This window comes from Prionailurus bengalensis, chromosome A1 (genome assembly GCF_016509475.1).
Source record: "Prionailurus bengalensis isolate Pbe53 chromosome A1, Fcat_Pben_1.1_paternal_pri, whole genome shotgun sequence".
Lineage (NCBI taxonomy): Eukaryota > Metazoa > Chordata > Mammalia > Carnivora > Felidae > Prionailurus > Prionailurus bengalensis.
The window spans coordinates 235821725-235847750 of record NC_057343.1 but is presented as its reverse complement, the minus strand read 5'-3'; the positions used below and the strand labels follow the sequence as shown (position 1 = coordinate 235847750).

General features: G+C 50.6%; 1 protein-coding gene across 2 annotated transcripts in view; it reads left to right on the top strand.

Annotated features, from left to right (window-relative positions):
* The first annotated feature begins 21828 nt into the window (after positions 1-21828).
* TENT4A (terminal nucleotidyltransferase 4A) overlaps positions 21829-26026 on the top strand; it is a 46528-nt gene continuing 42330 nt past the window's right edge. Inside the window, exon 1 of one of the 2 annotated variants that reach the window (XM_043601313.1) lies at positions 21829-22606. In XM_043601313.1, coding sequence (XP_043457248.1) covers positions 21870-22606 — 737 coding nt within the window. In that variant the 5' untranslated portion in view covers positions 21829-21869. The remainder of the gene's footprint in view (positions 22607-26026) is intronic. The other variant, XM_043601303.1, reaches the window with a different exon arrangement.

Genomic DNA, 26026 nt, shown 5'->3' with positions numbered 1-26026 from the left:
GTGAGGTTTACAGGATCTTAGAGGGCTGGCTATTGTCAAGATAAGATTACCCTTTATTATCTAGTGAAACATTAATCATAAGACCCTTTAGGGATGCCATGATCTGTCTGTCTCAGACGTGCATCAGTGAGCCGCATGTAAGACGATTCTTTTTTTGTTACTTTCGTTCTCCTCCTCATTTATGTTCTACCAGTTCTGGAGACTGGAAGTCCAAGACCAAGGTGTTTCTCCTGAGGCTTCTCTCCTTGGTGTGCGGATGGCTGCCTTTGCACTGTGGCCACATGTGGTCTTTCCTTTGTGATGATATCCATGGTGTCTCTCTGTGCGTCCAGGACACCAGTTCTGGGGGGCCTGGGTGGCTCAGTCAGTTACGCATCCGACTTTCACTCAGGTCATGATCTCCTCATTCATGCGTTCGAGCCCCACGTCGGGCTCTGTGCTGACAGCTCAGAGCCTGGAGCCTGCTTCCGATTCTGTGTCTCCCTCTCTCTCTCTGCCCCTCCCCCCACTCATGCTCTTTTTCTCTCAAATAAAATGTTTAAAAATTAAAAAAATATAAGGACACCAGTTCTGTTTGATTAGGGCCCACTCCAATGGCCTCATTTTAACTGAATCCCCTCTTTAAAGGTCCTGCTTCCAAAGACAGTCACATTCTGAGGTCCTGGGGTTAGGGTTCACATAGTAATTTGGAGGGACACCATTCAGCCCTTAGCACTTCTTTAGATGTTGGGGAAATGAGGAGGGGTGTCTGTGACCGCCTCTCCAAGAAGGTGACACTAAGGTGAAGGTGGGACAGGGGAGGAGTCAGACACGGCAGGGGGTGGAGGGCCTTCCAGATGAAGGAAGTGGCCAGGGGCTCCGGGCATTGCCAGGAGGCCAAAGTGGCTGCAGTTGGGTTCAGTGGGGTCCGAGGGACTAGATGGGCTGGGGGGAGACCTGGGTCAGATCTGTAGGACCCAGGAAGGGGTTGGGCTTGATAGAAACATAGGGACTATCTGGTATAGTTTTAACCCCAGAAGTTGCCTTTGCCTTCCTGGTAGCTGGCTGCTATTATATCTGACAGTGCTAGAGACCTGGAATGTTTTCTCAGTCGGGTAGTTTTTATAGGAATTCCTTTCTGTCCTCAAGACCAGCCTCTTATGCCCTCCCCCCATTATCCCCAAGGCCAGATCAGCCTGACAAGTGCTTCCAACTCCTTGGCCCAATTATTCCCACCAAATTAAATTTCTAGTGCGCAAAGGCCTCACTCTGTCTTCCTGGCCGTTCTGTCTCTTGCTGTCAGCCAGCGGGGTGTCAGGCCCGTGCCTTGATGGAAGGAGGAAGGCTGGTATGGGGGCTCGGGTGTTCCTGGCGGTGGTTAGGGGTCAGAATCCCAGCGGTATAAAGGGCCAGGGCCACACCCAAACCTCCTTTCTGGGCTGTCCTGTCCCCAGCTGCCCTGCCCAAGCCCTGGCGTGTCTAAAGAGAAGAGCCAAGGTCGACCAACATTGCATTCCAATAGATGCCAGATCTCTTGTAGGATAGCAGACATTTGATTTTCTCAGGGAGTCCCAAATTTAAGCCGGACGCTGTTCCCTGCTGCTCTCACAAGGCCGTTCTGAAAAGCAGAAGTGTCTCAGGCATCCCGTGAGGTGTTCCGGCGCAAGGTCAGCGAGGCTGAGTCCGTGAGCGGCAAAGCCCGCCCCGTAGAGCCGCCATCCAGGCTCTACAAAGCATTCGGCGAGACAGGATCAGAAAAACCAAGTTCCAGAGAATTGCCATCCCCTGTGGCCACACTTGAGAGGAGAGCGCACAGTCTGATGACCGGAGGCAAGAGAAGAAAAGTGTGGCCTTGACCTTTAAGTACCGTCCCCTGCGGCATCCCGCGGCGCGCCCTGCCCCGCACAGGTGAGCAGTGCAGGGCGAGCGAGGGCCACGCCTGGGGCAGGGGGGGGCGGATGGCTCACAGGGACAGGGAAATACACCAGCAACACGGAGGCCACGCTGCCGTGGGCAAGAAGCGGGCCCTGGGCCCAGACAGCCCAAGGCTGGACTCCTGGGAAGAGTGGCCCACGAACCTCGCTTTCTTACCTGGGAACGGGGACGCTCCCATCGTGGAGTTGGAGGCCCTCAGGGATGCCTTCTTCCTTGCGGACAACCGTTAGGACCACCTGCCTCACCCGATCACTTCCCTCTACTGTTCCCGTTTCCGCTTTATAAAAATCAGATGTTCCTGAGACGGAGCCGTTTCCCACCTCCCACACACAACTGCACCCCAACACACACCCACACACCACACGCTCCCTCGCACGCACACCGCACCCTCGCTCACACATATGCATTCCCCCGCACACTCACTCGCACTAGGCACACTCACACACATTCGCCCACATACACACACTCTTGCGCGGGAACCCACACCACAACAGGCTCGGAAAAGTGTCAGTCATTTCGCTAATGCACCAGCCTCTCAGGGACCCAACACGGGGCCGCCTGCATCGATGTTTATAAAATTTGACAACCGTCTGCTTCCGAGCCACGTTACCTTTTTTTCTTTTCTAGGAAAAGCCAGTTCCTGACCTTTTCGTCAAGTGTTTGGGACACCACATCTTTTCACCCACTGGATCTTACATCCACTGGGGTCTGTTTGGGTGCTCCCTACTTTGCTTCTTAGTGCACCAAACACAAGAGTCGCAGAATACCCTATTGTTGGAGCGTATTCAACTACCCAGTACACCCAATGGGTTGGAATCTGATCCTTTTACACTATTGTTTGATATCCGGAAGGACACGTTTCCTCTCATTAGTTTTCTTTCAAAATGTTCCTCGTTTAAAACATTTGTTAATGCTTTCAGACATTTTCCATTATTGCACGTCAGTCTTACTTTATCCCACATGCAATTTTTGCCGGTGGAAGGGGGCTAGATGACCCATAGTACGCTTTGCTGAGGGATTTGTTCAAGTTTTCCTGGCTCGAAGCACCCGAGTGAGTTAGATGAGGATGTGCGCCTCTCGGCTAAGACGTAAAGCAAAAGCTGGAGCCTGGAAAGAAAGTCAGACGCACGGCTGGCAGTGAGTGTAGGACTCTCGGAATGTAAATAACGCATTTGTTCTTAAAAGAGAGGATTGAGAATGTAAAAAACCAGTGAAATTAAATGAGTGGCTACAAGATGCCAGATCATATTTAAAGTGTGCAAAAGTGGATAGAAGATAGCGCTAAAATCAGCGTAGGGGGCATGTGTGCACTTGTGTGTACTTGGGGGGTTGGGTGAGATCCAGAAATGGATGATAAATCATGAAGTAACATGTAAACCTTCACTCTGAATTCGGGAAGGCTAGCTCATAAGCGTATATTAAAAGTAATCCATATAGTCATCGCCGGAATTAAAAGCCAAGATATAAAACTTTTAAAGACCAGAGCATATAAAGCACCTCCTCCAAACCAGCAAAAAAATAAATGAAACAAATAAAAACTAACAAATAAACAAACAAATAAGGGATATCAAGGAAGTGGAAGACAAATCCAAAGAACAAGAGAAATAAGTAATAGACTAAAAAAATATAAATGGGGTAATACCCTAGAGTAAGAAAGAAAACTTCCAGAAAGTTCCTTAAGACAAAATACAAGCATGTGCTCTTTATGAGTCATGCCTACAAAAAAAGCCGATGTTCATAGGTTAGAAGTTGAAGGAAGTGTCTAACAGCAGAAGGAAGCCAACTCTGTTCTAATTTAAGACTCTCTTGGCTATTTTAGCATTTTGCATTTCCATATACATTATGGAATCAGCTTGCCAAGCTTCACGATGCTGGAATTTTGCTTAGGATTGGGTTCAACCCACAGATCAATCCAAGAGAGTTGGCATCCTTACAACGCTGGCTTTCCAATCTATGGAGATGGAATGTCCTCCGCTCACAGAATCCTCCTTTCTTTCTCCCAAGAATGCCTCGTACCTTTCAGTGTAAAGATCCCACACGTATTTAAAAAAAAGATTTTTTTTTTACATTTATTTATTTTTGAGAGACAGAGAGTGAGTGGGGAAGGGCAGAGGGAGAGGGAGACACAGAATCCGAAGCAGGCTCCAGGCTCTGAGCTGTCAGCACAGAGCCCAATATGGGGCTCGAACCCACGAACTGTGACATCATGACCTGAGCCAAAGTCGGACGCTCAACCGACTGAGCCACCCAGGCGCCCCAATCCTGCACGTATTTTGATAAATCTTTATTTGTAGGTATTTTATTTTTATACTATTGTAAACGACGCAGTTTTGAAATTTCATGTTCTCCTTGTTTACTGCTGATATTTAGAAATACAATTGATTTTTTTTTTTTTGGTGTATTGGCCTTGTGTTCAGTAACCTGAATTTCCAAATAGAAATTGTTTCTTTTTCCTTTTTCTTCATCAATTTTATTGAGGATAAGAATATGCTTTTTGCTTTGTTTTTCTCTATTGTAAATTTGCTATTTCATGAATCTCTACCCTTGTTTTTATTCATTCCTTCTTATACATTGTAGATTTTCTATTCTTTTTCCAGTTTCTTGAGATGAAAGCTTAGATGGCTGACTTTTAGCCTGTCTTCTCTGTAATATATGAATTTCAGGCTGTGAAATTTGCTTTCAGCTTTAGCTTTCTAGTACAGTTTTAATATGTCATATCCTCATCATCACCTACTTCCAAATATTCTCTAATGTCTTTTCTGATTTCTCCTTTTACCTGTGGATTATTTAAAACTGTATAGTTTAATTTTCAAACAGTTGGAGATTTTCTAGTTTTTTTCTCCCGCTATGATACTTCCATTGTGGGAAGAATATTCTCTTTATTATTTTAATTTTTGAAAAGTTTTTGGAGGCTTGTTTTATTGCCCAGCCATGATCAATTCTGGCAAATGCTTCACATGTGATTTAAAAGAATGTGCATGTCGTGGGTTTAGAGTGCAGGATTCTACATATGTCAATTAAGCCAAATTTGCTATTTGTGTTATTCAAGTTTTGGGTTTTTTTCTTTTTGTAACACATATGAAAGTGTTAAAATCTACCATTATGATTGTGAATTCCTCTATCCTCTATATCTTGTCAATTTTGCTTTACATATATTTTGAAGCTCTGTTATTAGTTGCATAGATTAAGATTTGTGGTATCTTCTTTGTAGACTGATCCCTTTATCATGTTCAGATGTTTATCTCTAGCAACTCTTGCCTTAGAGTTGACCCTGTCTGATGTCAGTATACGTATATCAACTTTGTTTGCTTTACCTGCCATATCATTTTCCATCCCAGTACATTCAACCTTTCTGTGTCTTGATATTTAAAGTCTGATTTTGTAAACAGCATACAGTTGGGTTTTAAAAGCTTTGAGTTGCAGACTTCATCTTTTTCATGGAATATCTACACTGTTTCTGTTTAATGTAGTTAGTGACGAGAGTTGTGTTAAACTTGCCTTTTATTCCATTCCCCTGCTTTATGTTTTTTCTCTTTCACGCCTTCTTTTGTGCTAGTTAGATATTTGCATCATTTTATTTTCCCCACATTAATATTGGTTACACATTGGGGTGCCTCAGTGGCTCAGTCGATTAAGTGTCTGACTCTTGATTTTGGCTCAGGTCATGATCTCATGGTTCGTGGGATCAAGCCTTGTGTCGGGCTCTGTGCCGCTCTCTTTCTGCCCCTCCCCCATGCACATGCTCTCTTGTGCTCTCTTGCTCTCCCTCAAAAATAAATAAACATTTAAAATAATATACCGGTTACACATTCTTGCAATACTCTTAAACTGGTTAGAGAACTTTGTATTTTAAAATCAGAGAAAAAAAAAATCTAGTTAAACAAGTATCAAAGCGTGCTCCAGAGCATATTGGGAAAATCTATCAAAACGAAAATACCAATGACAAACTGTAACTCAGTGTATGTTGGTTTTTGTATTATATAAACTGAGTGCAGGCCTGATGAAACTACATTTCCCAGAACCCCCTTTTCTCTATGGTTCTGTTTACAGTTGAAAGGAGAAATGCGCAAAATTTGGAAGGTGGGATTCCTAAGCCTTAGAGGCAGAAGTCATTAAACCTAACAGGTTGTCCTGGTCGGCCACAATGACAGGCAAATGCAGACATGAGTGGCAGACCCCAGCTCTCTTCACTCCCCCCTGCTCTGGGTCCAACGCATCCTCCTAACTGCTGGCCCCGCTAACCAACCCTGTCTGCAGGCCACCACCAGGCACCTGGTGTGGACCTGCACAGATGGCGGTTACTCAGAGGCAGGCTCTCCCTTGAGGCAGAAGTTTCCGTAGAGTTCACCACAGACGCCACCCTCTGTGATCCCACTCTGGAGGCTAGACTTGCAAACTCCCTTATGTCCACCAGCTCTGGCACTTGAGGGGAGCTGGTGCGTAGCTTCTCTGATCCTCCCCTTCCCTTTCTAGACCTCCACTCACTGAGCTCCGCCCGCGCCTGTAAGCCTTCATTCCTAGGAGAAGTTCCTTATTCTCTTCATGCTAACAGTGGCTCTGTTCTTCTGATAGAACGCTGACTTACATACAAGACAAAAAGGACTGAATGGAGCACAGGAAGCCATTTTACACTGTTAGATTATACAGTTCAGAATGGATATATGACTCTAATGAATCTTCGGTTACCAAACAGCAGCGCTTAAAAACAAAAGGCGAAACTGTTCGGAAATACAAACAAGAAATGGATAGAAACGCCACTTCTTGCTCTCTCGCCTTGAAAACACTGATGTTTTGCTAGAAAGACACAAATAACTCAAGATAATAACTCAGGATTTGATAAGAAATAGGAAACCAGGAAAGAGCTCTTGAAATTTTGGAAGTTATCAAAAATCTGTCTTCAGTAATATTGTTGTAGCCACCTAATTTTACAAATCATTATCATGAAATCTTTAGGGAACAAATGCCACTCTTTAAACTATATAAGCGTCTCACAGATGCAAAAACTTTAATACAATATTAATGTATATCATCTAGTGGTCCATTCCAGTAATAACCCACCCAAAGTATGTCTTATTGCTGGAATGTAAAAATAATTTTAACGTAAATGAAGCCATTCTATAATTCTTTTTTTTTAAGGAGATGTTTATTCATTTTTGAGAGACAGAGAGCAAGTGTGAATGGGGAGGGGGAGAGGGGAGGAGGACAGAGGATCCAAAGCGGGCTCTGCGCTGATAGCAATGAGCCTGATGTGGGGCTTGAACCCACGGACTGTGAGATCATAACCTGAGTTGAAGTCGGATGCTCAACCAACAGAGCCACCCAGGTGCTCCAGCCATTCTATAATTCTTGAATGAATAAATAGGTCAAAGGGAAAAGGCTATATGCTCTTTTGATAAATATAAGAAAGGTATTTGATAATATTCATTGCTAAAATTTAAAAAAAGCTTCTAGAACTAGGAATATAATGCTATTTTCTTAGTAATCTAATAACCTACAGGGAACTATCAAAGTATATTTAGCAATTAAAAAATATGAGCACTCCCATTAAAATCAAGACTAAGGAAAACGCCTGCATCATTGGTTTGGTTCATCATTGATTTGAAGTTTTAGATAATGAAATAAGACGAGAAAAACATGAAGCCACATATACTGCAAAGTAGTAAACGGTGTTGTCTGTCTTTACATACAGATTGTCTACCTGAAGAGCCCAAGGGATTCAACCTATTAAAACTACTTTAATTAATCACAAACTCAAATGGAAGGGCCAGTTAGCAATCCAATGTACAGAAATCAATATCCTTCTGACATGCAACAATAAAGTCGTCTATATATTTTTAATAAAAAGAATAAAGATAGTAGCAATAAACTTAAAAAGAATGCGCAGTCTCTGTGAAGTCGCTAATCGTATTCTACTAAGAGACACAAAATTCCCGAATGAGGGAAGAGACAGAAAATTCTTCTGGGTTGGAAGATTTATATTAATTTTTATATATACCTAATATGATTTAATAGAACTAATTTATAGAATCTAAAAACATAATAGTTAATGTGTTTACATTTATAGAATTCTATTAGTTTTTTTAACCTTGAAAAATTATTCCAAGATTTACCTAGAACAATAATACATTTACTGAAATTAACATGATAATTTGTTTCTTATAAAATAACATTCAATTTTGGAGGACGGGAGCTCCCCCTTCCTTACCAGACATTAAACATCTCAATTTACAATCTAATAATTAAAATGGTATTTTTCTGGTCAAGGAACAGACAAACTAATAATGATCAGAGCAGAGAGAAACTTCAGAAACACGCTCAAGCGTTTGTAAGAATTTAGTAGGTCATTATCTCAATAATCATAGAAATAGTATATTGGATGGAATGACTAATTATTTGAAAAAAGTAAATTAGATTTCCCATCTCACATCATATAGGAAAATCAATTCAAAATGCACTGAAGATTTAAATGTAAAATACAAAGGCAGATGGTGGAAATATATGTATTTGACTGGGGGAGGAAATGCTAAGCATGACTCACAGAAAGTATCCCATAAATAGCTCTTCTCTTTGCTTTGGTTGATCATTAGCCTTCAAGTTTGGGCTTTGTTTTATTTTTTTTATTCTTTAAATTTTTTTTAATGGAATCTCTACACCCAACGCGGGGCTCAAACCCGATGACCCCGATATCGAGAGCTGTATGTTCTACCAACTAAGCCAGGGAGGCACCCTGGACCACCATTCTTAAAATATTATGCTAACCCATCAAACTGTTGTTTTATGTTTCATGACCTACTAGTTGAAAACAGTGGACAGGCTTTTCTCTCAAATTATTCAATCATACAAGGAAAAAAAAAAAAACCCTCACAAATGTAGAACGTATTTTCCAGTGCTGGGCTTACATTTACTATAAATATTTTTTTCTTCCCATGAAATTATGCATCACATTTTAAACATCAGGAGACTGGGTCCTCAGCTGTCCCAGGTTGAATTTCAACTTTTCTACCTTTTAAAAACCAACCGTAGAGAATGTGCCTGTGTTGGCAATAATTGTTCACAGCTATTTTCGAATCTCGAATTCTGGAAGTGCCTTTGCCTGGCTGGCATGTTTTGTTTGCTTTGGGCATTCTGCAAATAAGATGCTTTTGGAACAGTACTTTCTGTCTTCCCCCAAGATAATTTGAAAAACACTCCCATGGTTTGTCATTTCATTGTTTGGACATGAGGTGGATTCATCTGTCCATCACCAGTCAAGCCTTTATTAACTACTAACATAATTACAGCATTTATGCGTATATTTCCTAAGACACTTCAAGTTTCACTGACTTGTTCCTAGAAATCAGTGGTAAAGAACAAGGGCAAGTTTCCCCCATCTCCCTCCAGCAGCTGTGTGCCCTGTGGAAAACATGTACTATGTTCTGTGTCTCTAAAATAGGCTGAGAGCATTGTCCTAAAAAGAGCCAGCTTCTTTGGAGGAGAAAAAAAAAAAAAAAAAACTTAGTCAACTCAAACTGTATGATAAAATGTAGTGTTCCAATGAGAAAGCACGAATTCCATCACAAAAGGAACGGAAGTGAATTTTAGAAATATTGCTTGAGCCAAAGGTGAAGACTAAATAAATTGAATATTTCCCTTTACTGTAACTGACATTTTCTCTGAAAGTTTTAGCACCCAGATAATCCAACGGATTAGCGATTCTGTTGAGTTCATAAATATTACTTGACTAATTAAGCAACCCACTCCAGTCGTTTAGTTTTTACTTAATAAGTACTTCTTTTTCCAAACCAGTGTGAAAACCTCTCTCTTATCAAGGACTTGTAGACGGTGGCTGGTTCAGAGGCCGACAGGCACCCTGGGCCTGGAGGGGATACTCCTGAAATGTTCACAGATTCAGATACATTTTTGTCCTCAGACTCCTTTGTTCTGTCTTCGGTCCGGAGCGTTTGGAGGTGAACAGTATCCATCACCTGCTAGTTTGGGATTTTTTTAAGTTTTTTTTTTTTTTTTTTTTAATTTTAGTTAGTTAACATACAGTGCAGTATTGGTTTCAGGAATAGAACTCAGTGATTCATCACTTACAGACAACACCCAATACTCATCCCAGCAAGTGCCCTCCTCAGTGCTCACCCCCCATCTAGCCCACCTCCCTCCATCAACCCTCAGTTTGTTCTCCATCACTAAGAGTCTCTTGTGGTTTCCCTCTCTCTTCTTCCTCCTCCCCCTTCATACGTTTGCTTCTCAAGTGCTTCCAAAAGACCTACACCCAATCGCCGCTTGCCTGTGCGATGCAGGGGTCTCAGGACACCCCTGTCCCTCCGTGAATCATAGGGGAGGGTGCCAGAGGTTCTAAGTCGCCCATGCGTACCGAGCGCCTCCCGCTGGCAGGTGTGGGGCTGGGGCTGAAGGGCTCCGTCCGATTCCCAAGGAGGTCGGGCTGAAACTGAACACTCCTCCGATTCAAGGATGTAGTTGAATGGACAACGGCAGAGAATGGCGTCCTGGCCTCTATCGTTTTCTTAAACGTTGGTATGTGCCCTTTCTCTGCTGGTGGGGAAACTCCTGCCTTTTTCACAACTACCGATCTGTTAAGGAAGCACTGTAGCATCCCCGACTGACTCACAGCCTCGGAAATGCATTCCCCCGATCGCACACGCCTTTTCTGGGGTGTTGCCCTGTGTTTCTCACAGACGGGGTCCATCTTCTGCTTCTCCCACCTGCCACGTGGCCCCCCTTTGCCGGGGCGGGGGATCTGGCCAACGTCCTGCTGCTGTGCCTCACATTCAGAAGGAAGGAGACATTACGATGAGCACTTTTTCTCAACCAACAGCCGATTGGTGGGCTGGAGACAGCCCAGTCATAGCCTCCATCTGTTTTTCTGGTGGCACGGAATTCACTGGAAAGCTCTCTGCCAGCACGTCTCCATGTCCAGCCTCCGACTGTGCCTCTAAGGGGGCCCTGCGCCGCCGCCCCCCCCCCCCCCCCACTTCCTGGCTGGGCCCCGGAGGCCTCGCTGCCATGAGAAAAGAATCCACAGGTCCGCAAACTCGCTATTTTTAGGTCTTGGTGGACCTGAGCCAGTTTCCCGAGTGTAGTAATTATCCAAATATTTTATTGAATAGGGCCTTGAAAAATAACAACACACATCTTGAATCTGCTCGGAAATTTAAACAGGTTTAAAATGCCATGCAGCTAACTCACAAAGACAAACGGCAGGCACCTTGGCCCTGCGCTCTGGGGCCGGCCGCACCCCGCTCCTGGGTTCACGCCACACCCACCCCTCACAGGCCAGCAGTGCCCGGTTCGTGCCCAGGCACGCCTTTGCAGACCAGCTTCTCTTCTAAATGCAGCACTTTGTGTGCCCCGCTGCCTCCGGGACCTGTCCTCAAACCTGACCTTTCCAAAAGGGAACGCCTCCTGCTCCCCGCAAGGCGCTGCATCTGGGGAGAAGACGACTTCTTCAACTGCTCAGGCCGCCAAACCGGGTCCGATGCTTTGCTTTTCCCTCTGCCTTACTCCCCAGTTGAGCCTGATGACTCTCCCCTCAGACTCTCCGCTGAATCTGCTCCTCCCACCAGTGCCCTTGCCTTTTCCCGAGGAACTCGTTCCCTGCCTCGAGACTGGCGCCCCCCCCCCCCCCCGCCCCAGCCCCGGTACCTTTTCACAGACACACAGATTGATCTGTTAGAGAACGTAAACCCCATTTCGACTGCTTGGCACAGACACCCAGGTGGTTCCCACCTCTTGTCCTGGCCTGTGACGGAGGGGTGGCGTATCTGTGGGTTTTGAGGCCCCTCTTATCTCTGGTTGTTACATGTCAGCTACAGAAGCTCCTGAGTCAAACGGTGGTTTAGCAACGCGAGGTGCCTTCGGCCTACCCCCCTCCTCACCCCCAAGTCCCAGTTTGCACAACAGAACAAAACACTCACCCCAAGGGTTTGGCTGGGAACGGAGAACAGTTAGAGAAATAGAAAAATTAATGAGTTCATTAGGGTGGGGAGCAGTGAGCTGTTCCCTTCCATCAACGGGCAGTTGGGGCCTGCCCAAGAGCCGTGCGCCCTCGGCCCCGTCTCCCCCTCATTAGAGGACAGACCGGCAGGAGACAACATTGCAAGGGAAATTCCAGCTTCTCTAAGAATCTCGGAGGCATAACATCCTGAGCACAGGTCTGGCAGGTGCCGTGTATGGGTCACTCTGGCAAGCACCTGAGGTGCACTGATCCTTTTAACCTTCACACAATCCAAAGCTTCACTTACAACTATTGTCCCATTCTGCAGATGAGGAAACTGAGGCCACCGAGGTTCATGAGCTTGCCCGAGACCTCGCAGTCAGGAAACGGTACAGCCATTGCAAAGAAAACTCGCTCCACAGTCCCTGCTCCTAACCAAAGAGACAGATCTGAGTTTGGCAATGGGCTGTACGCCCTGACTCAAGTCCAAAAACAGAGGAATTTCAGCAAACTCCCTAAGCTGGACCATCGGGTTCATTTACCCACAACGGCGTCCCCGCACAGAGTCACAGCTCACGGCGCTTTGGGTTATGAAGACAAGGTTTGGACAAGGCTGCTGATGAGCTCAGTGCGAGAGGGACATGGCAGCCTGGGGGCGACTCAGCTGCAGGTGTCGGGATGGAGGAGGGCAGGGGATCTGGAGCATCACACGCGCCACATACGTAAAACAGTAACTGCTTCTTGGAAAGAGTAAAGGCAGGGAGCAAGGAGCATACTAGGAGACACTGGTGTAAGTGGAACACAGGCCACACAGTGAAACACGTGCCACACGTCAAGTGTCCTGTGGTGCTTTTAGAATGGACCCATTGCGTCACCTGCTAAGGCAGGGGCTCCTGCGCGCGCCCCCAAGGCATCCACCCCAAGCCCCTTGGTGGGAACCCGGAGGCTCTCCGCTCCGCCATGTGGAATCAATTACGCGGCCCGATGATGATTTTACCCCTGAAACATTCTGTGGCAGTCAGGGCTGTCTGTTGGCCAGACCCGCTTCCTTTCTGCTCTGGGCTCCCCGCTCCACTCCATTTTCGAGACTCCCTCACGGGATATGGGGCCGCGGCCCTGGTTCTGACAGCCGGGATGCGGGCAGGAATTACGTGTGGGCTCCCCAGGCCTGGGCCCTCAGCCTCCCGCAGGATCTCTCGTGCTATTTGGTCCCTCTGCCGCTGGCACTCTGCCGAGGACCGCAAGGCCCTGGGAATGGCAGAACTTCTGGATGGAGGAGGCTGGGTCCCCGAGTGACTGCGTGGCGTGGGCCCCCCCTGCCACAGCCGGGCCCCATCACAGACTCACACTGGACTCGCGTGCGAGTGAGAAGGAACTCGGCCTCGGGCAGGCCCTGAGATGTGAGCTTGTTTCCTCTGCCAACCGCGGCTGCTTGACCAATCTCTTCTCCTTGGAAATCCCTCCGAAGTTAATGCTGTGCCCGTCACTGCCTCTCTGCTTCTCTCCAAGTCTAGGAGACACCTCTCCTCCACCTCCAACCTCTGCCTCACAATGCCAGCCGCTAAGGCAGACTCAGCCTCTTAGGCCACAAGTCAGTCCATCGGCTCCTCAGTGTAAATCTTTCAATGGCGCCTCCAGACACAGCCTTCCAGGGGCTCTGATGTGGCGAACGGACTTCCTGTGACTGTCGGGTCTACAGCACCGCCCACGGGGGCCCGGCCGTGGGACCGCTGGGCATTTCTGCCCTTGGGGCTGTTTCTCTCACCAGCCTCATCCTGGAACATCCTTCCATCTCTCTGCCTTCTACTTCCCTCGGCCAGCTTAACCCCTCCGCGTCTTGTAGGATCAGTCTGGCAACGTCCACCGTGTGGTTCCCCACCCCCCCACCCCACCCTGGCCAAGAACCTGCACACTGTGCACGTCACCATGTCTTCTGCACCAAGAACACTTAGGACAGAAACTCTGCTTTGGTTGTCTGTGTGCCTGACACACAGAAGGGCCTCAACAGCTACTTCTCAGTCGTGACAATGAAAAATGTCTCCTGTTGGGGCATCTGGGTGGTGCTCAGTTGGTTAAGCATCTAAATTTAAAAATTTTTGTTTCTGTTTATTTTTGAGAAAGAGAAAGACAGGGTGTGAGTGGGGGAGGGGCAGGGAGAGAGGGAGACAGAGAATCAGAAGCAGGCTCCAGGCTCCGAGCCATCAGCCCAGAGCCTGACGCGGGGCTCGAACTCACAGACTGTGAGATCATGACCTGAGCTGAAGTCGGACACCCAACCCCACTGAGCCACCCAGGTGCCCCAAGCATCCAGCTTCTGCTCAGGTCATGATCTCATGGTTTGTGAGTTCAAGCCCCATGTCGGGCTCTGTGCTGATAGTGCAGAGCCTGCTTGGGATTCTCTCTCTCTCTCTCTCTCTCTGTCCTTCCCCCACTCGTGCTTTCTCTCTCTCTCTCTCTCTCTCTCTCTCTCTTTCTCTCAAAATAAATAAACTTAAAAAAATGGGCTCCAAGTATTTACCACTAATTTAGTCTTTATTTTTTATCATTGAGATGTTTAAAATAGACACCATACATAATACATCATTTATCTTACACTCTGAGGGAACAGGACTTTCCACACCAACTGATACTACAGAGAACTTTGTGTTGACAAACTTCTAATATTCTCTACTCTATACCTACTTAATATTAATCCTGAAGCATTTTGAAATATGCATTTTCTGCTTTCTCAAACCAATCTTTTAAAAATATGCTTTAATTTATGAGAATTAAAAAAAATTCAATCTCCTTTATATTAGTTTAATAATGATTGTATGTATTTAAGGTATACAACATGGTGATGTGATACACACAGTAACACGATTACTACAGTGAAGCTAATTAACGTATCCACCTTCTCACATAGTTACTCCCCCCCTTTTCTTTAGGTGGGGCCCTTTGACATCTTCCCTCTCCTACAGAGCCCACCTTCTGTTGTGCCCACCACGGTCAGGGAGTGCCTTCTTGGTCCAAGAGAGTCAAGGCATAATTTGGGGCTCCCTGTTTCTAGATTCCCTAACAGACTATCTCCCCAATCCTTGCACGTTCGATTATGTCATACTCCGCGTGACATAACAAAGTTAATTTTTATGGGGTCTAATTAGTACAACTTGTTCTGCTGAGCCCCCAACTCTAATCGTCCCTATTGGGCCTTTTTTGCGGGCAAGCCTCAGACTCCTCATCTGGAAAGACAGGAGACTGACCTGACCATCTGCAGGGCATCGGTTTCTCAAATCCCGGGAGAGTGGCAGTCCTGGGATCCCATGCTGTTTAAAGGGGATGGTTCCTACTGCAGAGACAGAGGAGCAGGGCTTGGGGCAGTGCTCAGCAAAGGGGCCCATGCTCACATCACCAAAGACAGCACCAGATGCCATAGGCCTCCAGGTGAGACACAGCATCACTTCTGCAGTTGTCTTGCCGATAAAAGACAGAACCCGAATTCGATCAAGACCTTAGATTCGATGGCCAGTTTACAAAAAACACAGATGACAGGAAATGTGTCAAATGATACCACAGGGAGATATAATTGGCAAAACGCAGACTGTGGGAACAAACGAACCATTTGTTCTTCAACAACAGATTGCCCCCCTGCCCCCCCAAAAGATAGGAGAAACCATACATTAAAAGCATTAGAAGACACAAATCAATGAATTGCAATTTATAGACCTCTTTTTTGAGATATCAATAACACATTTTATGATAATCAAAAATATGTATTATAGATCAGATGTTTGGTGATATTAAGTAAAACATCATTCACGCTTTGATATGATAATATTGTACTTATGTTTCAAAACGTGTATGACTATAACTTAGTGATGCATACTGAATTATTATTTTTTAATGTTTTTATTTCTGAGAGCGAGAGAACGAGAACAAGCATGGGGGAGGGGCAGAGAGAGAGGGAGACAGGATCCAAGGTGGGCTGTGTGCTGACAGCAGTGAGCCCGATGTGGGGCTTGAACTCACAAGCCACGGGAACAGGACCTGAGTCAAAGCTGGACGCTCAACCGACTGAGCCACAAAGGCACCCCCCACCACCGCATACTGAATTATTTATGGGTGAGATGAAATATTATCTGGGATTGGCTTCAAAATGATTGGAGAAGGAGAAAGCAGGTGAGGACACTGGTGAACAAGTGTGACCTCGCCTTGGAGTTACTGAAGCTGGGTAAGGAGCACACAGGAGTTCAATACGTATGGTCTCTCCACTTTTTGTCGAAGTTTGCAACTTTCCTTAATTAAGGATAAAAGGATGATCATTTTGCCAAAAAATCCATTCCCAAGATTTCCTTTCACGAGCGACACTGGGTGCTTGAAACTCAAAAACCTCAGCAGCCACCTGGGCAGGAACGCCGCTCTCCGAAGGAAGCCTGTCTCCGTGAATGCGCACGGTATCGCCCGGCCACCCCATCGTATCACGTGCTTTCTGGGGATCGGAGATTACTCACCAGCCAGACACTACTCGCCTCCTACTGTCCGCTTTCCATGCTGCGTTGGCACTTTCTGAACTGGCTGCTGCTTTAAGGTGCTGTCCATAGCAAGTGGCAGTGAGATGTGTCCAGAAAATGGTACAAGTCACCAGAGAGCCTAGCGCTTCCGATGCCAGGGAGCTGCAGGGGGCCCATGGTGGAGCTCGTTCTGCTGCTTGGTGGCACGGTCCAGGCTGTCTTTCCCTCATTCGGCCTGGTTCCTGGGGTGGTGGTCACATCTCTCCTCTGGCCTCAAGGTGGCTGCAGCTGTCCCAGGTGTCCTCTGCGGATGCAACCCTGTCTAGGGGTGAAGCAGGGAGTGTCCCCCTGCCGTGTCTCTTTTTATTCATCCACAAGGCTTTCCCATGAGTGTAGTGTCCTGGCAGCCTTTTCCTCTAGAACGGAGGCGGGTATTGTGCTTACATTGGTGCTGGCAGAGAGGATGAGACCACCAGCAGTGCCTGGCCATGAAAATACCTGAGCAGAATCAGGGCTCTGCCGGCTAGAGCAGAAAGGGGCAGTGGGGACAAGGGACTTGTGTGGGCAACCAGCAGCATCCACCTAGAGGTTGACATTTCAAGACAGGAGAATTCAGGCTCACGGTGCCACAGCTGGTTTCTCAGGAGAATGGCCGTCTCGCACCTTGGGTGGCTCCCGCGTTCCCCCCAGCTGCAGAGGAGTGGCTTTACACCCCTTTACACCAGGCAGGTGCTCTCTAGGACCCTACCGTCCCTACTGCTCCTGGCTCACGTCATACTGGGGCCCTGATTATTCCCCTCCCAGTGTCCCATGCCCCTCACAATGTGACTGCAGCTTCTGCAGAGGTGGAGGCTACACCCCCCCCCCCCCTTGAATCTTGTCAAGGCCTCATCACTTGCTCGAGCTCACAGAATGGTGAGGAAGGAAGTGAAGGCATGCCAGTTCATAATTCGTGCATGTCTGCTTGCCTTCCTGAAACCCTGTTCAGCGACCCTGAGAACAAGCTGGGGCTAGCCTGCTGGATAATGAGAGATACATGCACCAGTTGACCCTGGTGTCCCAGCTGCCCGCCAGACAGCCAGACAGCCAACGGCCGGCCGTGTGAGTGTGGCCACTCTAGACCAGCCGGCTTCAGCTCACCTGGCCGAGGACTGCAGCCTGGAAGCGGTCCGTTAGCCAAGATGAGTGTCTGAAGCAGATCAGTAGAACCACACAGGTGGTGTGCAGACTTCTGAGCCACACTACACCTTAATTTTAGGCCACTGTGTTTGGGAGTGGTCTATCTCCCAGCAGTAGCTGTCTAATACACGCACACCCAGATTTTTTTCCAGCTTTTTTTTTTTTCTTTCAACGTTTATTTATTTTTGGGACAGAGAGAGACAGAGCATGAACGGGGGAGGGGCAGAGAGAGAGGGAGACACAGAATCGGAAGCAGGCTCCAGGCTCTGAGCCATCAGCCCAGAGCCCGACGTGGGGCTCGAACTCACGGACTGCGAGATAGTGACCTGGCTGAAGTCGGACGCTTAACCGACTGCGCCACCCAGGCGCCCCTCCAGCTGTTTTTATAACCTATTCAGTTCCTGTGAGCAATTGGGCTCGGGGACCCTGAATTAGCCAGAGTTTTTCCAACTTCACTGTGCTTGGGAATTGGCCAGGGAATTTACTTATCCAGATTCCTGGACTTCACTCTTAGAAACTTTCCATAGATTGGGTGAGCTCCAGATATCTGCATTTTAACCAGCATATCTGATTCTGGCACAGGAAGCCCATGGTAGTGTCAGCTTCGGAAACCATTTGTTCATGAGAATGAATCACTAAACCACAGTATAATCTCTAACATTACCTGTCCTTTAACATCAGGAGAGAGACCGAGAAAAGTTGATTTTGGCCACAGAAAAAAAAAAGCATGCTTATCTGTGAAAACTGATAAGCAACGACCAAGACCTCCCCTACCCAGAGTCACAGGGGATGCAGCTGACTTAGTATCATTTCTTGTTTTACAGAAAGAAATATATTGCTTCTCATTTATATAAAAACTCATGATCAGATACATAAATAATGAAACCCTGGATTTAATGATAGGAAGTTAACTATGGCTGATGAACCAAAGTTAGAGGGATCAGCTGGAGACAAAATACAAGCATAGAGCAGACAGCCATGGGGAAAACAAACTGAGAACGTTGAAAAAGAGTAAACAACAATCTGTGGAAGAGATCCTGGAAGCCAGGAAAGGCTTTCATTCCTGTTGAGTTGGTCAACCGACCGTTGGCCATTTCACCAGCGTTCATCCAGGACTTACCATGTGCCAATCACAGTCCTCAAGCTTGCACACAGCAGGGAAAAGCACAGATAAACAGCCCTCTCCTTGTGGAGCCTTAGATTCTAATGGGGGGAGGGGACATAGATAATAAACAAGGTAAATAAAATTCACGCGATGGCATAGCGGATTGAACTGTGCCCCTCGCCCCGCCAAGATGAACTTCAAGTCCTAACCCTCCAGGAGAATGTTAGCCTTATTTGAAATAAGGTCTCTGCAGATGTAATCAAGGTAACATGGGGTCATTAGGGTGAGCCCTAATCCAGTATGAACGGCATCTTTCTAACAAGAGGAGACATAGACACAGGGAAAACGCCACGCAATGACGGAGGCAGAGCCCCGAGTGGGGCACCTATAAGCCAGAGAATGCCAAAGAAAAGAGCAGAAGCTAAGAGAAAGCCATGGAGCAGGTCCTCCCCTAGAGACCTCAGAGGCAGCCTGGCCTTGCTGCCTACATTGCGGGCATTTAGCCTCCAGAACCGTAGGAGAATAAATTTGTTGTTATAGGTCACCCAGTTTGTGGTATTTTGTCATGTTCGTGGCCCTAGGAAACCAATGGAGATGCATGCTAAGAGAAAAATAAAACGGAATGGACGGGGGGAGTGCTGAGGATCAGGTTTGCGAGAGTGGGGAAGGAGAAAGCCAGGTGCGGACGTGGGGGAGGAGAATCCAAGTGGATGCAGCAAGTGCAAAAGTCCTGAGGCTCAAGTCTGTCTGCTAATGCTCGTGGCTTGGAGCAGGGTGGGTTAGGGGAAGAGCTGAAAGACTAAATGAGAGATAAAGGGATGAGAACAAGACAAGGTAGGGACTTATAGGTCACAGTAAGCCTCAGTTCGAGAAAGAAAGCCACTGGAGGCTTTTGAGCAAGAGAGCGTGATAACCTTCTTTTTTTTTTTTTCTTTTTAAACGATCACTCACAAGCTGCTCTGTGGAGAAAAATGCCAAAGAGGGCAAGAATGGAATGTGGAAAACTAGCAAGGAGGCACTGGCTTAAAATATGCTAGAAATAGCAGTGGCTTGAAGGGGCTATAGGTGAGAGCAGGGAGGGAGCAAGGGGTAGCTGTTGGATTTGGATGTTTCTTGCAGGTAAACCCAGGAAAATTTTTTGGTTATGGAGAGAGGAAGCTGGGATGACTCCAAGAATTTTGGCCCTAGGCCCTGGAAGCAAGGGGTTCCAGAATAACGATTTGTTTCTCCAGTTTGTTTAACGCACACGTTCTAATCCTTGGTCGTGATTTCCACGTGTACAATATACACTGGCTGAAAAATGTCTGAACCAAAATAGTCATTTTTATTATTTATACCATTTGCCAAAACGCCTCCGTAGGCAATCCACGGATTTTTCGCCGTGTTAGGATGTTTGAAGTGTCAGCGCTTAGTAATGTGTACTCACCTACGGCAGAGGCCAGGCAGGAGAGCATGTTGAAAAGGCCTTGTTTCAATATGTTTCAAAGGAATGCAGCCCAAGCGCTGCGCTTCCTCGAAGTTGCAGGGCCAGGGCTTGCATCCGCTGGGCGGGGACCAGATCTCTGGCGGAGGGGGTGTGGGGGCTCTGGAAGGGCCATGGTGTCCGCGCTGGCCGGGCTCCAGTGGCTACACGCAGACTTACATAATGACACTCTGGCGTTTGCCTTGGACTTCACAAAACGTGTGGTTAGCGTCACATTCCAAACAATACCATTGTCACACCGGGCTTAGAGCATCCTCGGGCACCCGGGACTCGCACTGCGTACAGGACCTCTACGGAATCCTGCCAACCCAGTGCCGGCCTAGAGGCCAGACACCCAAGCACGCAGGCAGCACTGCCAAGTCGGCCTCGGGGAATCGCACCAGCGAGCTAGCTTGTAAGTTTTAACTTCATTTTCTTCATAGAAAATCATTTTTAAAAGGAAACAAAAAAGCCTTAAAAAAAAAAAAAAAACCCGCCAAGGAGAGTCCTGCTCCGGGGCCGCGACTTAGCAGGCAGTGCTGCCCAGGCCGCCGGCGAACACGTGGGCGGGCACGAGTGACCGCAGCGTGACCGGCTGCACACGGGCGCCTGAGGATGCACGGGACGGGACTCGGGGCATTTTTGTCCTTTCTCTAAAAGAGCGGCCTATCCGCGGTCCTTGCTGGCCTGGCCCACACGCACGGCCAGCGGGCAGCCCCAGGGCATGGCTCCGGGCGGGATCCCCGACCCCGCCCGGCGGCGCGGAAACTTCCACCCAGCCGCGGCGGCCGCGGCGGTGGCGGCGGCGGCGGCGTCTCGTCCTTGCGCACGCGCAACGTGACCGGGCGGCTGCCGGGGACCCCGGCCACAGCGCGCATGTCTCCACGCCTCGGCCTTCTCGCGGCGGCGGGAGGTGGGGCCCGCAGACGTAGCCCGGCCAAAGGCGACGCAGCGACCTCCTCGTTTCTCCCTCGCTCACCGCAGCCAAGTCTAGTCTAGGGAGACCCACGCCACCGCCGCCACCGCCCGTTCAGTCCCTCCCAGTCGCGTCTCCTTCCGACGCGTTGCTCTCCCCACCCTCTCGGAGGAGCGCCCTCGTGCGCAGGCGCGGTAACCAAGGCGGCGGTGTCTAGTGAGGATTTGAAATCAGCCGCGCGTGCGCACTGACGTCTCGGCCCCGACGAGGGAGGCCGCGCTTCCTCCCCGCCCCGCTCCCTCCCCGCCCCTCATTGGAGCGGAGGCGGCGGCGCCCCCTCCTTCCCCCGCGCCCTGTCGCCGCCGAGAGTGTCTTTTCGCCGCCGCCGCCACCGCTGCAGGAGCACGGAGCGAGCGGCGCGAGCGTGACCGAGGGCCCGGCGCACGGCGGCGGCCCTCCCGCGGGTCCCGGGCCGCGCGGCGCCTGGGCCCGCCCCCTCGGCCCGGCCGCCCGCCCCTCTCCGATGGCCTCTCCCCCCGGCCCGAGTGGAACGCCGCCGCCGCCGCGGCCCCCGCGCCCGCCCCGCGCCGCGTGAAGGGAGCCCGACAGGCCCGAGCCGCCCGCCGCGGCCTGCCCGGGCCCGCCCCGCGCCGCGCCGGGACCCCGACGGGAGACGCCGCCGCCGCCGCCGCCGCCGCCGCGAGCCGGCCGGAACCGGGGCACAGGCCCGCGCGCCCGTCTTCCCGTCCGCCCGCGGCCCGTCCGTCCGTCCGTGCGCGGCGCGGCCGGGGCTCGGGGCGCGGCGGGGGCGGGGCCGCGGCGGGGCGGGCGGGCGCGCGGGCCCGCGGGGCGGCGCGTGGATGGATCCGCGCGTGGCCTGGATCCAGCCCGAGCAGAAGGGGCCGGCCAATGCCCTGTGGATGCAGATCTGGGAGACCTCGCAGGGCGTGGGCCGCGGCGGCTCGGGCTTCGCGTCCTACTTCTGCCTCAACTCGCCCGCGCTGGACACGGCGGCCGCGGCGGGGGCGGCGGGGCTGGGCGGCGGCGGCGGCGGCGGCCTGGCCGGGCCCGCGCTGCCCGCCGCGTCGCCCCCGTCGCCCGTGCCCGGCCCCACCGCACTGCCCCCCGCGTTGCTGACGGCGCTGGGGCCCGCGGCCGAGGGCGCCCGGCGCCTGCACAAGTCGCCGTCGCTGTCGTCGTCGTCGTCGTCCTCGTCCAACGCCGAGTCGGGCACCGAGAGCCCCGGCTGCTCGTCGTCGTCCTCGAGCAGCGCCTCGCTCGGCCGGGCGGGCGGCGGCCGCGGCGGCGGCGGCGGCGGCGGCGCCTTCTTCCACTTCGCCGACGGCCCGCCGAGCGCCCCGGGCGCGGCCAACGGGCACCCGGGGCCGCGCGGTCCCGCGCCCGCCGGCTCCCCGCCGCAGCACCAGTTCCACCCGGGCCGCCGGAAACGCGAGAACAAGGCCAGCACCTACGGCCTCAACTACCTGCTGTCGGGCAGCCGCGCGGCCGCGCTGAGCGGAGGGGGCGGCCCCGGGCCCCAGGCGCCGCGGCCCGGCACGCCGTGGAAGAGCCGCGCGTACAGCCCGGGCATCCAGGGGTGAGTGCGGAGCCGGCGGGGACCGGGGCTGGGGGGGGGGGGAGGGGAGAGGAGGGGAGGGGGGCCCGCTTTGTCCGGAGGGTGGCTGCGGGAGGCCCGGGTTCCACTCTGTGCCCCGAGGTGTTTAGTTCTATGAACAGTTAAATTCCTCTTGTAAACGAGGGCTCTGCTCGGGCCCTAAAACTGACAAGCGCGAGGAAGGGGCCCCCGAACCCGACATGTGCAGAGGTTTTCCTTTTCAGCCTCTTGAGTGCCCCTGGAAGGGGGTACGGATACTTCTTTCGTCCTCTCCCCGACGCATGTTAGGTACCCTTCCTTGGTCAAAGCGGGGTGCATGCAGATAGCTGTGGAGTTTTACGTCAGTTGCAGACGGTGTCAGCCTTGCCAGGAACTTGAATCAAGTTGAAGGCAAATACTGGTTAAATACTAACTTTTTTTCCTGAGAAAATCCTTTTGAGGGATGATTGGTTTCTTTGGTAGTGATACAATGTAACCAACAGTGAGTTTACAAGTGACTTTTTGGGATAAGGACTTGCCTGTTGTAATTTAATTTTATGCAGAAAATAACATAAAAGTTATTTTGTAGTTTTTAAAAGCCAGTTAATAGCATTTGAGGGGAATAAAAACATTTGTAGCACATATTCTTTGGAAGATGCCATCTTTTCTTGAAATATGTTCTTCTCAGCCTGGAGAGGAGGAGAAGTTCTAAGTTTAGTGCAATTACGGATGGCAAGGTCCGGTTAAAAACAAACAAACAAGCAAAAAACCAAAGACAGCGTGGGCGGGGGTGGGAGGGTGGGTTGAAGGAGTCCCAGGTGAGGCTGCTCAGGTGGAAACACCACTTACCCTGCTCCTTTGTCTTTCTGTGCTCTTCTGAGCACCTAGAAATGAAGTATTTGTACCCAGGTTTTATGTCAGTATTTCAAGACTTAACTCATCAACTTTCCTTGCACATCGCACCCTGATTTAAAAAGGCGCTCGGTCAAGGATCTTCTAGGCTGTTAGGGTATTCACAGATATTAGAGTTCTATAAATCTTGCAATGGCTAGATACTGAGGCTACTTCTTAAGAAATTCTCTTTTTTCTTGCTGCTTCTTTTTTTAACATGTCTGTTCATTCAAGTTGGAAAACACTTAAGCTGGTGCTCCTTTAAAGTCTGTGAGGTGCCCACGGTAAAAGCTCCATGCCCAGCAGCCTGTTTCACCTGGTTGGGGTTAGAAGTGTTACTTTGGTAAATTGGCCGAAGCCGGAGCATGCGCCTCAGCCCCGAGTAGGAGCCGTTGTGGACCTGTCCAAGAAGAGGTGTCGCGCAGTGGGTTCTTGATGTTGGCCTTTGACCTGAGTTGTTGGGGTGGGGTTGGGGACAGGAACCACAGGTTTCCAGCCTGTCCTGTCGCTGGAACCGACTCCGACTCCGTGTCTTAGCCCCAGGAAAGTAGGAAGACACGTGTTTTTCACTGGGAGAGCATTTGGGGGCCCAGACAGTCCCAAGTCCCACGTCTTCCTTCCGTGAGCTTCTAGTGCTGGTGGCGCCAGGCCCTTCTGCAAATTTCTCAGGCCCCAGAACCCCTTTCCTCACCCCTCGGTTTCCAGTGAGCTGCAGTACGTACGTTGGTGTTGCTTTTCTTTACAAACGAGCCCACTGTGTACCGGGTTCTTTGCTAGGATCTGGGGGCAGGGTCGGCCTGGGAGACCCCCCTCCCCCCCGCCCCGTCTCTAGATCCTGACTCTGAAACCAGGCCCTCCGTGAATGCCGCTGGCCAGCACACAGCAGTCCGGGCTGTCCAGGCGTGTGGGTCCTCCTTCTCGTCCCCAGTGTTGTCTTTCAGTAGGTCCTCTGCGCCTTCTTCTTTCTCTGTACCCTTTGCAGAGCGGTCCCCTCTCCTCGAGATTGCTCCAGCGGCCCGTGGTCATCTGACACGCACTTGCTGGCCTCTGGGCCTCTCCCAGAACTGCCAGTGGGATAATGGCCTCGGTCAGCAGCTTTGGTCAGCTCCCATCCGTGTAGAACCGGGTGATGGCACCTCCCGCGTCCTCAGCCTGAGCCCTCAGCATGCCTCCCGGGCCCTGCTGCTCGGTGCCCTGTCTGGGGGCCTGCTGACGGTCCTGCCCCTTCACGAACCCTGCTGGCCCTGTTGGACCTGTGCAGAGGCCACGTGTAGGGTTGAAGAGTAGGCCCCGGGGGCCCCCGGGAACTCTGCATTCTAACTTACCTAAACGGGAGCCACTGCAGCAACGCGTGGGGTCACGCTCCCGTTTTCTGTTTTGCTGGCCCCCCTTCCTTGCCTGCCTCTGTGGGTCGCGTGCCCCGCTCTGGGTCTCCCCACTTCCTGCCATCTGTGCCTGGAGGGAGGACCCTGTGGGATTGCCTGCCGGGCGCCTGCAAGGGCTCTGCTACTCTGCACGCTTCCAGCAGACCCCGTTTCAGGAGGGACAGAGGAGAGGAATGGGAAACCTCGCGAGCACTTGAGCTGTGCCTGCAGTGAGGTTTCCGCCGAGGCCCGCTGGGCCTACGCGACAGAACTTTCTGGCATCGAGAAGTAGCGCTGGTCGAGAACTTGGCTCCGGGCGCCGGCTTCCTCCAAGCGACGAGGAAGGGTCACCACGACGTGGTTCTTCTGTAGCTTAGAAAGAGGGCCCTCGGCCCGGTCAGTAGCAAGGAGCCTTGGTGATGAGGAGCTGCTCAGGCTTCCTGTGAGTTCCCAGGACAGGCATTGCTGGAAAGATCGTGTCTGCGGCCCCGAGAACGGGTGAGCGGGAGCCCGGTGCTGCGGGAGCCAGAGTAGCATCAGCCAAGGCCATTCGGGCCTTTGCGTGGTAGCCCGTGTGGCAGGCAGCCTGCACTGCTCGTTCCTTTCTGGGGAGGGGGCTCTGCCCTTAGGAACCTGACCTGGTGGCCCAGCCCTGGGGGAGGGTTGCCGGTCTGCTTTCCTCCTGGAGTGAGGTGAAGAAAGAGAGTGGAGGAGGGCACGGGGATCAGTACAGGAACTTCCGAAGCGGGGAAGGCAAAACGCTGGTTCCGGAGTGCTCCGGATCGCTCTAGTTCGTGTTCTGCGTTTTGGTTGAGCCGTCCAGCTTTTTGTTTTGGGAGCGGTGTGAGTTGTGCCCTCTACCCAGGCTTCTGACTCGGAGATGCAGGTGGGTGTGGACAGGCTCACGGGCCCTGCGCATCCCAGCCTCTGCCCCTGCCCCTTCCCTTTCCCCATGCCCTCCCCTCCTCACCCCCGCCCAGCAGTGCATTGTTACTTTGCCCGGCTTGGTCCTGAATCCTTCAGAAACCTCCTTGAAGGCCAAGAGAAGGCCCGGGTGAGAGGGCGGGAGCGTGGACCGCAGAACTCGGCCATGTCCTGACAGGTGCCCTGGGAAGTCCCGGGAAGAGCACAGGGGAACGAGGCAAAGCCTCCAGCTCCTGGCAGGCAC